The sequence below is a fragment of the Strigops habroptila genome, chromosome Z (assembly GCF_004027225.2).
Source record: "Strigops habroptila isolate Jane chromosome Z, bStrHab1.2.pri, whole genome shotgun sequence".
Classification (NCBI taxonomy): Eukaryota; Metazoa; Chordata; class Aves; order Psittaciformes; family Psittacidae; genus Strigops; species Strigops habroptila.
This window is the reverse complement of record NC_044302.2, coordinates 24,298,352-24,312,331: the sequence shown is the minus strand read 5'-3', so window position 1 is coordinate 24,312,331 and position 13,980 is coordinate 24,298,352. Positions and strand designations below refer to the sequence as shown.

Below are 13,980 nucleotides of genomic sequence, written 5' to 3'. Positions count from 1 at the left end.
GAATGAGATTAAAAATTTTCAGGAGAAAACCAGCTGTCTTTCATTTTCATATTTCACACTTTCTATAAGAAGAAGAGTTAAAATGACTTCTCAGTATCCTCTTAACTGAGTTCTGTATAAATGTCTTGAACTGGACACACAATGTTTTATTAAGCAAATGACACAAACACTCCATTGTAATGATTTATCTCATATTTAAATGCTTATGTGTTCCTACATCATTTCTACAGAGACATTTGCCTGCAATAATACATATTTCAAAGCAGTAAAATCCAATAATCTTTATGTAAAAATAATGCTGATCTTATGCTTTGAATTAGTCAGAGAGCTGGCAATCAGTAAAACACATTTTGTAAAAAGGAGGCACAGTAAACTTAACCTCACACCTCATAAAAAGCTTTGTAGTCATCCCAGTGGTGGCTTTCAGCATCCTGTAAAATGCTTGTAGCACAAACTCTGACGCAGTAGTTCGTAACTTGAAACTGGAGAACGTTGATGAATTCCTGATATTGTTGGACAGGCACGAGGAACAGGGGTCTGTTCAGAGAGAATATCAAAGAGGCAAAGACTGAAAGGCTGCGCAGTAAGAGGTAACAATCCCCAGTACTGCAAATGGTTTTGATTATTAGATATCTATCATTCATTTCCTCTTGGTCCTGAAGGCTGAAACTAGCATCTACTTTTGAAAAATATCTGGCCTTTGTTTCACAAATTCTTTATATATATCTGCTCATCTATAAGTTCTCATTTAATCACATCACTGAGAAATATATTACTTCATTGTATTTTCTGAGATAAAAGTACATTTGTCATTCAGTTACTGGGAGATTCTGGGTTGAAATACAATTGCATCAGCATTGAGTGTGATAAAGAAAACATAAACGGAGTCCAGAGATTATTTTTGGTAGGCATGTACTAAGAACCTTTCATAATACACATAAGTAGAATTATTGGGCAATATTTTGGCTCAAACTTCCCATTCACAAAGATATACTCCATGCAGGAGAGAGTAAAACATCAAAGGGAAAGTAGGTCAGCAGTACACACAAACCCTTGGAAATCATATATTCCTTGAAAACTGCATCAGTTCAGGTGTCTCTCCCATTTTCTACTTTTAAATTACAAGTGGCCAGAAAAACATGGACTAATAAAGATATTCCTAGTATCTTAAGGCAAAATCTCCTAAAAGCAGAGCACATGTAGCTATATTGCCCCCCTGGCCAAACGCTGTCTTAGAAATTACACTACTACTTTGTATGTTCTCTAATTTTCATTCTGTGTGCAATAAAAATGAATTCTAAAACTACACTGGATGTATTTGTTCGCATTTCTGGATACAGATGATATAAGGAAAAAGCACAGGAATGTGTATTTATACTGCCCTCTAAGATTGCTATGTGCTAAATCAGATTTTATGAAAATTCAGCTATTGCAAAGGTCAGAAAAGGAAATTAATGCCTTAGCCCTTTATTTATATGATAGCAGTGAACATTCAGTTCACTGGACAATCCTATTTACTTAAGCTTAATAAGTAAAAAATATTGATCTGAAAATCAAATGCAGCTCTTAAACATACAAATAATCTGTTTTGTAATAGATGCTTTAGATCATCAATAGCTTTGACTCAGGTCTTTCCATAAATAGCACACACACTGAGTGTGCTAAAAAATATGATGTAATTTGGAAAACTACCACTATACTGTATCATCCAAAATGGAAAGAAGCCCTGTATTATTTATGTTTGAATTAAACCATTATAAAACAAAGGAACTCACTTTTTGCTCGTTTCTCTCATTAAATTGCTATACACTGTAAAATGCTGAAAGACATATATTGCTGTGGAAAGGGAAGCATACAAATCTTGCAGGGGAGCTTTGGAGGGCACATCTTTGCTCTTCTCCTCCAGTCTTGCCAGGACAGCTGTTGCCACTTTGCTGCAGGCCTCCACAAAGTTTGCTCTAATTTCCTGGAGACAATCATCTCTGCATGCCAGAGCCAATGGAAGCAATGTGTCAAGTTCTTCCATGATGTCAGAACAAAACTGAGAGAAATAAACATGGCATTGTTATTTGTATTCTGAAGCACTGTTTAATTTATACACACTAGGGTCAGATTCTTGAATAATGAAATTGGCATAAAGCATAAATATATTAAATCAGCTTTAAAAACATTTCAGTCTGTTATACAGGTGAGAAACGTTTATCTGCAGTAAATGAATTAATATTTCATTCCTTCTTGCTTTAAAGCTGCATAATATATGATGGGAAAAGAATGAAAACATCTTTGCTAGTAGTGCCTTTATTTTGTTCACGATTTCATTAGATGTACATTCAAAGCATGTACATTCAAAGCATAATGTTAATTCCTTGTAAACAAATATAATTTTCTCAAATATTTTAAAAGACATACAAACACATTTCTTAATACTGAATTTGAAAACAAACTTGTCATTTCCTTCTAAATTCATACATTGATCTCCCTAAAATTATCTCCCAAAAGCTTCTGTGCTATTTTGAGCAAACGTTCATTAACAGCATTCTGAATTTGCTAGAACAGTTGCAAAGCTTACTAAATAAACCCCAGAAATTTCAAACACATATCCCCTTAGAAAAAGAATTTAATTAATCATCATAAATGACCTTTCAGCCAAATCAAAGAACTCTAATTTGGCCATATTATTGGTTATGCTGATTAGTTAAATGGCATGTCTAAAGATATGAATCCAGGAAATCCCTTTATAGCTACGCTTCAAAGCTTTCAGCATTTTCCCATCAAACCACTTGGTAGCAGAGCTGATACTAATCAGAATGTTTTAGAACTTTTTGGATGAAAAAAATAATGCCGGCAAAGTTTAAAAGTAAATTCTTTCAAGTATAGACTATGGGCTACTGTATAAAGTTCTGCTCAGCCTCATATTGTAATGCCTCTCACTTTCTTTTTAATTCCATAAGATATAGAATATTAATGGTACTGTAAGTACTTCAAAGTGTAGATGGCAAAGAGCCTTGGCATTCTGTCTCCCCTCAAACTTCAGATCTTTTGATACCTGCCTTAGCAATTCGTTTTGGTTGCTCCTCCTGTTGGGCTGCTCTGCAGGACTCCCTCATTTGCTGGTTGTTTACAAGACTCATTGCATAGCTTGCAGCTGAAAACTCTTCTTTCTGCTCATGTTGAAGAATTTTAGTTGAAAAATCCTCTATTGCTATTGTTATACAGTGAGCCACAGAAGAAGAAAGGTCTTTAAATGCATTTCTCCAGCCAAAATTCAGCAAAATAGGCTGAAACACATATTTATATAATCAATCCAAATTCATTACTAAGTGTTTTTATTGTCTAAAACTTATACAAACGTTCTTAATTAAAGGACACCATCACCTTTTGAAATTCATCTGAATAACTTAAAATCTGCTAGCCTTGAAATCATATTAGAAATAGTATATACACTCAAGAAAAGTGAACATACATACCAATATTAAATTGGTCATCAAATTTTAAAGTAATAAATTTATAAAAGATTCCATTTAAACAAGACAGCTTTTTAAAAGCCATGCTTCATCCTTACATTTATAATCTTTAACAGAATGCACTTAATCAAGTATAACCATTTTCAATAGTTTAACAAGTAATCCAGCAATGTATACCCTGCAATAATTTTCACTGCAAGGCAACAAGTGGAAGATACTAACCATGAATATTACTGGGAAACTTTTCAAGAAGCTGGTTTTAACACAGCCAGTTAACAGTTATCACTTCTCTAGAGCTGGATTTAGCAAATATTAAAATGTTTAAATAGAGATTTCTAGGTTTTAGCCAATCCTGGCTTCTACTATGGTTTACGACAGTTCCCTGCCTTTTATAAACAGAGACTTCTGAAGTTATCTGAAATGTAGCAGTTTTGTGAGAAGACACAGTAGGACATCATTACTTTTCCACTAATCTTAATTTGCACTGCTCATCTGACATACAGCAGACTCAAACCTTACCAGAAGTGGCAAATTGAGAATTGCACCACCGTAAGAGAAATATTTTAATGACATAAGATATACAGTAAAGATGCCCACCATAAGGAGAAAAGAATAGAAGGATTCCTAACAAATTGTGGCTATAATAAATTGGAAGACAAGGAAGGGCTATGAAGTGAAGCCCTTCCAGCTCACTCCAATTTAGAAGTTGCCTCCTCCTTCCTTTCCCCTTCCCCCTCCCAACAATCAACTCCAGTGATCACAGAGACAGCCCCCATGGGTGCCCATTCTTGCATTCCCCTTTTTTTTTTTTTTTTGATCTTGGGTCAAGTAAAGCTCAATCCTCTCAAAAATATTGTTCTTTGCAATCCGTAAGATATAGGAACATTAGTTTCACAAACTGATTCAATATACATTTTAAAAAGTGATTTCAGCATTAAAATGGAGCCATAAGGAAATTAAATTCCGCTACTGTAACATATCAGACTTCTTAGAGCATTTAGGTCCCAAAACCTCAAAAATAAAAATGCGGTTAGTAGTAAATGTGAGCCAGACTAGTACTTAATCTTGTAGATACATTCTACAAAGCATAGTAGTAAGCATATGCTTACTTGCTATGTAGTAAGCATATGCTTACTACATAGTTGTTTGTTGGCATCAAAGAAACTGGACATTGTGTGAGTACTTATCCCTATTTGTTCTTGAGGATCAAATGTTAAGAACTTCATAGATTTTTTTAAGATTCTGCTGTATTTGAAAATGTATTTAATTCTGAAGAAAGCTATAATATTTTAGCAATTTTTTACTGTTTTGTCATGAGGTATCTTATATTTCTGATGTTAAATCCATACTGTTATTAAAACTTAAAGAACAACCACTTCTTCATGAATGCTGTAAGATTTTATTCCATCTTAACTAAGACTTTGCAGCTAAAATTAATTGCAGTAGCTAAACAATGAAACTATGGCAATAGGTGTTTATAATGAACATGGGAACAGACTACATTGTTACCAGACAGTGTACAGACAAAAGAAAATCCCCTACAAAGTGCAAGACTCTTTTCATACTCACCTCTTCTACCTGAAGTAACTGTTCAGGAAGCACACTGGTTTCATTTACTCTAGTTTCTCCTATTAAAAGCTCCCCACTAGCTTTCTTCAGAACTCCTGCACAGTATGATAAAAGGGATCAAAGTTAAGATTAATTCTGTAGAAAAGTCAGCAGCCTACAACACATTCTGATATATCAATATGAAGCATAAAAAAACCCTCAACAAGATGTAGAGGAATACTAATGTTATGATAAAGTCAAATTCAAGTTATACACAGCTTCTTTTATATAACATGATAAAATCCACATCCCATTGTATTCAGATTTTATATAAACGTACATATAATGTGTAAAATATAGTTTCTTTTGTCATTAATTCATTTTTATACTGATTGTGCAGTCACCTGTTCCTGGGGAGAACAGATAATGCTAGAACAGCTATGTAGAAACTGATTTCTATTCTTTGTTCAATAAATTATATAAATTGCACACTAATGTATTTTTACAGTTTTTACTTACTTGGAAATGTCAATATGGTAAGAACAAAATGACAGTTAATTAATACGGTTCTTCGTTATAAGCAAAATAATGGCAACAGGAACAGGACCAACTGAAGCTCCTTAAAAAGGGCTGGTATAAAGTTCACTCAGAAATCATAGACTCATAGAATCACAGACCGGTTCGGGTTGGAAAGGACCTTAAGATCATCTAGTTCCAACCCCCTGCCATGGGCAGGGATGCCTCACACTGGACCATGTCACCCAAGGCTCTGTCCAACCTGGACTTGATCACTGACAGGGATGGAGAATTCACCACTTCTTTGGGCAACCTGTTCCAGGGCCTCACCACCCTCACAGTAAAGAACTTCTTCCTTTTATCTAACCTGAACTTCCCCTGTTTAAGTTGAAACCCATCACCCCTTGTCTACTGCTATAGCCCCTGATGACGAGTCCCTCTCCAGCATCCTTGTAGGCCCTCTTCAGATACTGGAAGGCTGCTATGAGCTCTCCACGCACCTTTTCGTCTCCAGGCAAATCCTGGAGTAATGGTTTTGACAAGAACAAACCTATATCTGGGATAGACACCACTTGCATCAGTGTTTCAAGCTATCCACATGGTTTCTGGAGTGTGTTGATGCTAACTTCCTCCTCCAAGTGACAGAGGATCCAGTACTCTGCTGGATCTCATACTCACCAAAAAGGAGGGGCTTGTTGGGGATGTGAAGGTCAAAGGCAGCCTTGGCTGCAGTGACCACGAGATGATGTTGTTCAGGATTCTGAGGGCAGGGAGAAGGGTGAAAAGCAAGCTCACTTCAGGACTTCAGGAAAGCAGACTTTGGCCTCTTCAGAGATCTGCTTGGAAGTGTCCCATGGGATGTTCTCAATGGAAATGGGGCCCGAGAAAGCTTGTTAATATTCAAATATCAGCTCCTTCGAGCTTAAGAGTGCTGGAAAAAAAAAAAAATGCCAGGAGGCCTGCATGGATGAGCTAAACTCAAACACAAAATGAAGCATACAGAGGGTGGAAGCAAGGACAGGTAACCTGAAAGGAGCACAGAAATAACATTCAAGCATCAAGCGACTAAGTTAGAAAAGCCAAAGCTCAAATGCACCAAAGGGATGTCAAAGGCAAGAAGAAGAGCTTCTACAAGTACACAGGTGACAAAAGGAAGACTAGGGAAAATGCAGGCATATTGCTCAGTGAGATGGGAGACCTGGTTACACCGACATGGAAAAGGCTGAGGCACTGAATGCCTTCTTTGCCTCAGTCTTTACCAGCAAGACCAGCCTTCAGGAATCCCAAGTCCCAGGCAGTGACATTGGAACAAGGAAGATGTACTCTTGGTGGACAGGGATCAGGTCTGGAAATACTTAATCAAACTGGACATAACATAAACCCATGGCCCTGACAGTATTCACCCACAAGTTCTAAGAGAGCTGATAGATGTCATTGCAAAGCCACTTTCAATAAGCTTTGATCAATCATGGCAAGAGAAGAGTCCAAAGATAGGAGGAAAGCAAATATCACTCCTACCTTCGAGAAGGGCAAGAAGGAGAACTCAGGAAATCACAGGCCAGTCAACCTCACCTCAGTTCCTGGGAAGCTGATGAAGCAGCTAATCCTGGAAACCATTTCCAGGCACATTATGGACAAAAAAATCATCAGGAGTACTCAGCATGACTTCACCTAAGGGAAGTCATGCTTGACCAACTTGATAAACTTCCATGAAGAAATGATTGGACTGATAGATGAGCGGAGAGCAGTGGCTATTGTCTACCTGGGTTCAGTAAGGCCTTTGACACTGTTTCCTATAAGACCCTGTTATGGGACAAACGAGAGTTTGTATGGGCTGGATACCTGTATGTATGTATATTGATGTATGGGCTGGATAAGCAGACAGTGAGGTGGGTTGAAAACTGGCTGAATAGCCAACCCTGAGCACAGTGATCAGTGACACAAAGTCTAGTTGGACGTCAGTAACTAATCAAGATCTATCTCAAGGGTGAATAGGTCCAGTCCCATTTAACATCCTCATTAATGCCTCATTAATGGGGCAGCATGTACCCTCAGCACATTTTCATCTGATACCAAACTGGCTGGCGTAGCTGATATACCAGAAGATCCTGCTGCCAACGAGAAGCACCTTAACAGGCTGCAGAAATGGGCACACAAAACCATTATGAAAATCAAAAAGGAGAAGTGCAAAGTCCTGCACCTGGGGTAGAAAAACTCCAGGCACCAATATAGGCTGTTGGCCACCCAGCTGGAAAGCAGCTTTGGATAAGAGGACCTGGGAGTCCAGATGTACACCAAGTTGAACAGCAGCCAGCAATGTGCCCTTCTTGCAAAGAAGTTAATGATATCCTGGGCTCCACTGCCAGCAGGGTCAATGGAGGTGATCCTTCCCCTCTACTAAGCCCTAATAAGGCTACACCTACTGTGTTCAGTTCAGGACTACACAAGGCAAGACAGACATGGACTTACTGGAGAGTTTCTAAGGAAGGGCCCTGAAGATGATTAAGGGACTGGAGCTCCTCTCGTATGAGGAAAGGCTAAGAGTACTGGGATTGTTTAGCCTGGAGAAGAGAAGGCTCAGGGAGGAGCTCATGAATGTACATACATACTTAAAGGGAAGGTGCAAACAGGACAGAGGCAGGGTCTTCTCAGTGATGTCCAGTGGCAGACAAGAGGCAGTGGACACAGACAGAAAACACAGGAGGTTCCCACTTAACATCAGGAAACACTTTTGTTACTGTTAGGGTGACCAAGCACTGTATCAGGTTATCCAGACAGGCAGTCTCCATCCTTGAAGATACTCAGAAGCTATCTGGACATGGTCCTGGGCAACTGGCTGTACATGGCCCTGCTTGAGCAGGAGTTGTTGGACCAGCTGACATCCAAACGTCCCTTCCAACCTCACTCATTTAGTGATTCTGTGAGCCTGATTCAAAAGTAGTATGAGACTAAAACCAAAAACCACATTATCTTTAAGATCTGTCTCCTAGCATAAACCTGGTAAACAACGCAGATGCAGATATTCCTAATTTAATGTATCTCATGTGAAATTAAAACCAAGATGTTTTATACGACTAGGTGCTGTCAAGCATTGTTAAAGAGTATCTTCTAAGCATAAACTTAAAGGTCTTTAGCCACCTGAATCTACTGGTAGTACACATGGTCAAGGTTTAAAGAGCTTTTCTCTTTCTACAAAATACCCAGAATTTGCACATATATCGGCTTTCTTTTACCTAAAGTGGATTTTATCTTCCCATTAAACAATTCGCCCTCTGAAAATGAACACTTCACTTTTCATACATCTATACAGCATTCTAAAGCTTCAGGGATTTTGTGTTATGGGTTGTTTTTTTTTCTTTTCCCCCAGATTTGAGCTGAGAAAAATGAAAGATAAAATGGTCAAATATAAAAACAGAAGAGAGTAACCAGGTCATCTTGCTCCCTGATCATTCAACAAATGTTACAGACAGCACCATAACCTTACTGCTTTTTTCAATATGTTTTCATGTATTTTACGATGAAGCTTCCTACAGTTTTCTTTAGAAATTACTCCAGAATGTAAAAAACCAAACCCTAATTGAGTGGATACTTTCGCTCTTTTCTGTTCTGTGCGTTCGACCTTAAATTTGCCTCGTTTTTCCTTGCCTTGCCTTTCCTTTTTTATAGATCTAACATCAGATTCTAACTACAAGCACAACTGAATATCTATATATTGACATCCTCTTATTGCCACTACTTAAATCAGCTATTTATAACTTTATATATCAAGACTTTAAAGAAAATCTGTAACATTTAGCTTAAATCCTTGTGTATTTGTTGCTGCCTTACCTGTTTAAGAACTCACAGCTGAGATACATACGTACCTAGCTGATGGTAGATTTGTATCTCCAGGACCTGAGGCAAAGAGCCAAATGACACTTCCATCAGGATCAGTCATTTTAAAGGTTTCTTCCTTTTTAAATTAACAGATCTCCCCACCTCCTTTTGTAACTAACAGTCTGGGCACTCTTGCCCTATATTTATATACATTTATCTATGTGCATGCAGGTTCACACACATATAAAACTTTTTCTGGTCTTCCCAAAGAAGCCCCAAGATCAAGTCCCCTATCTTCTACTGAGCTCCTCTGGTTTCCCAATTTTTCGCTTTTTCCTAGTCTCATATAAGTAAAGTGGCCTTAATCTTCTTCAGTTTAACCTCCAGCTAGCAATTCATGATTTTCATTGATCATTGCACACTAGTCACAACCTCCCCAAAGCCTCTGCATTTCAGATGCACCACAACCTTCCTCTCAAACATTGTTTCCACAGAGACACACCTTAAATTACCCCCTTCCTGTCCTGCTACTTCTTCACTTGTATGCTGTCTTGCCCTAATCCGCAAACTCCCCTGGAAAATAAAAGTGCAGCTTTATTCAAGAGACTGGTGCAGCTGCTGTTCTGAAGCTGCTCAGCCCATATTAGTTTGCCATGGCAGACAGGAATGCAGGCAACAGGACGGAGGAAGCATTCCTACCTAGACAGCCATGGTTTTCTATAGAAATTCCTTGACTCTTCTCCCAGTTTTCAAACCTCATACTCCATTTGTACAGATAGACAGGAATGTATGCAACCCTTCTCATGTGCCCTTTTAGAGGAGAGAATGTGCAGAAAGGAAGCAGAAAGAAGCAAATGTCATGAAAGAAGAAGATGGAGGCTGAGGGAAAATTTCTTAGTTTTTCATAGTTGCTCCCTTTCGGAACAGATTCCACACCTCCACCGCTTTTGATCAATAGGGAATATTGCATTAATCATTAATCCTTGTCATATCTTTCTTGAAACTTACATTCTACAAACTTTATAAACTGCTCGTACTTTGTGTACTTCCTTCAGTTTACCAGCCAGGCAGCTTGAATCATTTTGATAGTAAATATTCAAAAAAAGATTATATATGCTTCATGTAAAATCAAAACTCTTCAGCCAACTTTCCTTACAGGTATTGAAATTTTTCTAGGATTATTCTTCTCCTCAAAGCCAACCTTTTTGCCTATGTCCTGTTTGTCTTCAATGTATTTAATTCCTTCTCCAATTCAGTATTTTTTCTGGCTTTCTGCTGAGTATGACAGAGATGTCTTGCATTGTTAATATAATTCTTATTTTTCCTTACAAGAAGTTCTATTATTTTTTTCTACAGAATTCCATAGCTTTGCTATTTCTCTCATGGCATTTAGGGTCATAAGAGCAGCCACTATGATGTCATCTTGCATGCAAGATGACAAAGAACAAGCAAAGCATCAAGAACAGCAAAGCATCAAGGAAACCCTTTGTATGACAGCTCACTAACTGTGAATAAGGTAAGTAGCAGCACCATCAAAGTGGCTTACTAGTTGGATTTGGTTGGCTTAAACAGAACTTTTATTGAAACTCTACTGGAAATAATACATCTTGCAGAAATGCGAAATACCACTCCCCCACCAATATAAATAAAGAAAAGAAAGAAAGAATATTTGACTAGCTGTGGAATTAAAACCCCCCCTGCTTTCCGTCTTCAATAATGGACTTTATATTTGTTGTACTATACCGAGCAAATTGTAATAACACAAATACAGAAAACATACATCTGAAAACAAACTCTCTCCTGTGTAAGTTCCATCTTTACTTTGGATTGATCTGCTGAAGCTATATATTTCTTAAAGAAGCTACTTGAACATCTCGCTTTGAGAGCAAAGCAAAAATCACACCTTCTTACTCAAACCTTTACAACTTCAAAGTCTATTAAGAGAATGCACCTTGTAAATTTAATTCCACACTCCATTTATTACACTTTCCAGAAGCGGATATAGAGTAAAGAATTTCTCCTTATGCTGTAAAAGAAAGACTTTTGCAAATCTTCCCAGTCCCCTGAGGCAAAGCTTGTAAACCTAAGGGCTTGACAACTTTGCCCACAGTGTTTTCAAAGAGCTCCATTGGAGAAAGCTTTTCTTGGTACTCATTATCTGATCTGTCCAAAGTTCACCTTCTACACTGGAATAGAAAAAAAAAAAAAAGTGTCAGACAGATGAAAGTATGTTAGATGTTTCTGATTTTTTAAATCTCAATAAGAAGCTTCTGAAAAGCCAGAGGGAAGAGAAAGCTACCTTAAAGATGGGAAAAGACTGCAATTTGGCAGGATTCTAAACCAAAATCTCCTGCTTAACCCTTGACTGTAGCTGAACGTTCCAGATTCCTTCAAAGAGAACAACTCCTGTGGCGCTGCATGCTTGGTATGTTGGAACATCTCAGGAATTTCAACTCAATGTAAACGGAAAAGGGTTAAATGCCTAGTCAAGTTAAAATAGAAGGTGTTTACTCCTTTCATTTTCTGAAACCTATTGCTTGTAGTGGAACAAAGTAAGGTTGCACAACACTGAGAACAAACATTCTGTAAATGTTAGGAAAATATGGATACGCTTCCTCAGAATATCAGATACAGTAGAAGTCGTCACTTGACACCACACTAAAGTTCAGGGATGGAAGAAAACCACACCATCATTTATTTGTCTGAGAGCTTTTCACTATTTTCTCCTTCTATTTGATTTAAGAGAAAACCTGAACACTACACTTGTAGTAGATAAAATGTGTGTTTATATCACCTTTTTTAAAATTGTGCTTAGATAACACAAATACATTTTGAAACCAAGTGCAAAACTTGGCATGTACACACTGCTCATTGAGGAATGCATTCTAAGCTAGGCCTGGTAAAGGAAAGTCAAAAAATAAAATCAGGAAGATCTTGATGGAGAATAGTGAAAAGAAGTTAGAGTGGAAAATGCAGTTCTTAGAATTTTTTTTCAATCTATGCAAAGCAATTTGGGAAAATAAGGATTCTGAACATATTCCAGAAGATGCTGGATACAATATTCTCAAACTGAACTCAGAGAAGTATGTATCACCTAAAAAAACTCTCTACATCCATCTCCCTACAGAGTTCACTCTGGCTCACTGTTTCCTTTGGTGCTATTGTCTGCCATGGGGTTACCATCAGAGAACACTGGTAGGCAGTACTTCCCTCTAACATCTATTTTCAACCGCCTAAATTGGTCTTCATAGGATTCCATTGTGCACACTGCAAAGAAACTTGTCTTGTTGCCAGCTAGAACTGTGAACTACATGTCTTTCTTTTCTTCACTGTTCTTTTTCTGGTTCACAAGCAACCTCCTACCAAAAGCAGAATCCGCAGAAGAGACTACATCCAAGCGATAATGCAATGAAAAAGTATGAAGAGAAGCCCAGGTGGCCACCTTGCAAATTTCCAATGTGGAAGCCTTCGACCTCTCCGCCCAAGAAGCAGCTATAGTCCTAGTGTAACGAGCTTTACAAACCCTGGGAGCCTCTTTACCCTTAACTACATACGCCTCCCTAATACAATCCCTTAACCATCTAGCTAAGGAACTCTTAGAAGCCGTTTGACCCCTCTTAAGACCCCCTAAGAGTACAAACAATCTGTTAGAAGATATGAAATCTTTGATTCTTCTGTGATAAACCCTAAGTGTTCTTCTTACATCCAATTTATGCAGCCATTGCTCTTTGTCATCGCTGGGTTTAGGGAAAAATGAGGGCCAAGAAACCGTCTGGTTTAGATAAAACTCATATGCCATCTTTGGGACAAAAAAAAAATTAAAAAGAGGAACCATCCAAAGAACTACTTTGTTTCTGATGGAACTTTACACATGTTCTATATATCAAGATTGAAGTACTATGGGATATGCTGAACAAAAATCAACTAAAACTGCCATTGAAACAGCTATATACATAAATGCAACACTTGACACAAGCACATGAAAAAACAATATTTTTGTTGCATCTCTGCATGAGTTACGTAGATAAAAAGACTCCTGTGAATACTAAAAGCAACCAAAGAGAAAAGGAAGCAAGTGCAAGGTTCCAGTATATGTGATGCCTAGGGAAACTTTAGCTCACTTGGATATTAGCCTACCTTTTATGAATCAGCCAGCTTCCCTCAATTTGCCAGCAGTACAACTTGCAGAGGACTGATACTTCAGATATGCCTACACTGCAGTCACTGCAGGGTAGTTTAGATACACCCAACCTAGCTTTAAACCAGTGAGAGGCAGTATGGATAACTGTCTAGCAACAGAAGCACACAGTTCAATCTGGGCTAACTCGCTCTGCTTCTTAGGTTGGTTCTGCAGCCCATGCTGCCTTGTAAACCTGATACTGGTTCCTGAATTAATTTAAAGCTGCTTTGGACAGATCTAGATCCTATTAAATTAAACACGATTTCTAGTAAGAAGGCTTCTAAATAAGTACAGAAGATGGCCATTATGCTTTCTAGTTAAATATTATAATGTGTTCTGATGAAAACAAAGCAAGAATTCTAATCAATCCTTCTTATCGAAGCTCAGATTTCACCAGTGAAAAAAATAAGATTATCCGCCCAATATAGGACATTAAGAGAGAAAATCTTAAATCCC

General features: G+C 37.9%; 1 protein-coding gene across 7 annotated transcripts in view; it reads right to left on the bottom strand.

Annotated features, from left to right (window-relative positions):
* The window catches only part of KIAA0825 (KIAA0825 ortholog), a 253,246-nt gene that overhangs the window by 170,639 nt on the left and 68,627 nt on the right, over nucleotides 1-13,980 (bottom strand). For all 7 annotated transcript variants that reach the window (XM_030471435.1, XM_030471432.1, XM_030471433.1 and 4 more), the window contains 4 exons: nucleotides 5,034-5,128; nucleotides 3,051-3,278; nucleotides 1,776-2,041; nucleotides 387-537 (listed from right to left, as the gene is read on the bottom strand). In XM_030471435.1, coding sequence (XP_030327295.1) covers nucleotides 387-537; nucleotides 1,776-2,041; nucleotides 3,051-3,278; nucleotides 5,034-5,128 — 740 coding nt within the window. The remainder of the gene's footprint in view (nucleotides 1-386; nucleotides 538-1,775; nucleotides 2,042-3,050; nucleotides 3,279-5,033; nucleotides 5,129-13,980) is intronic.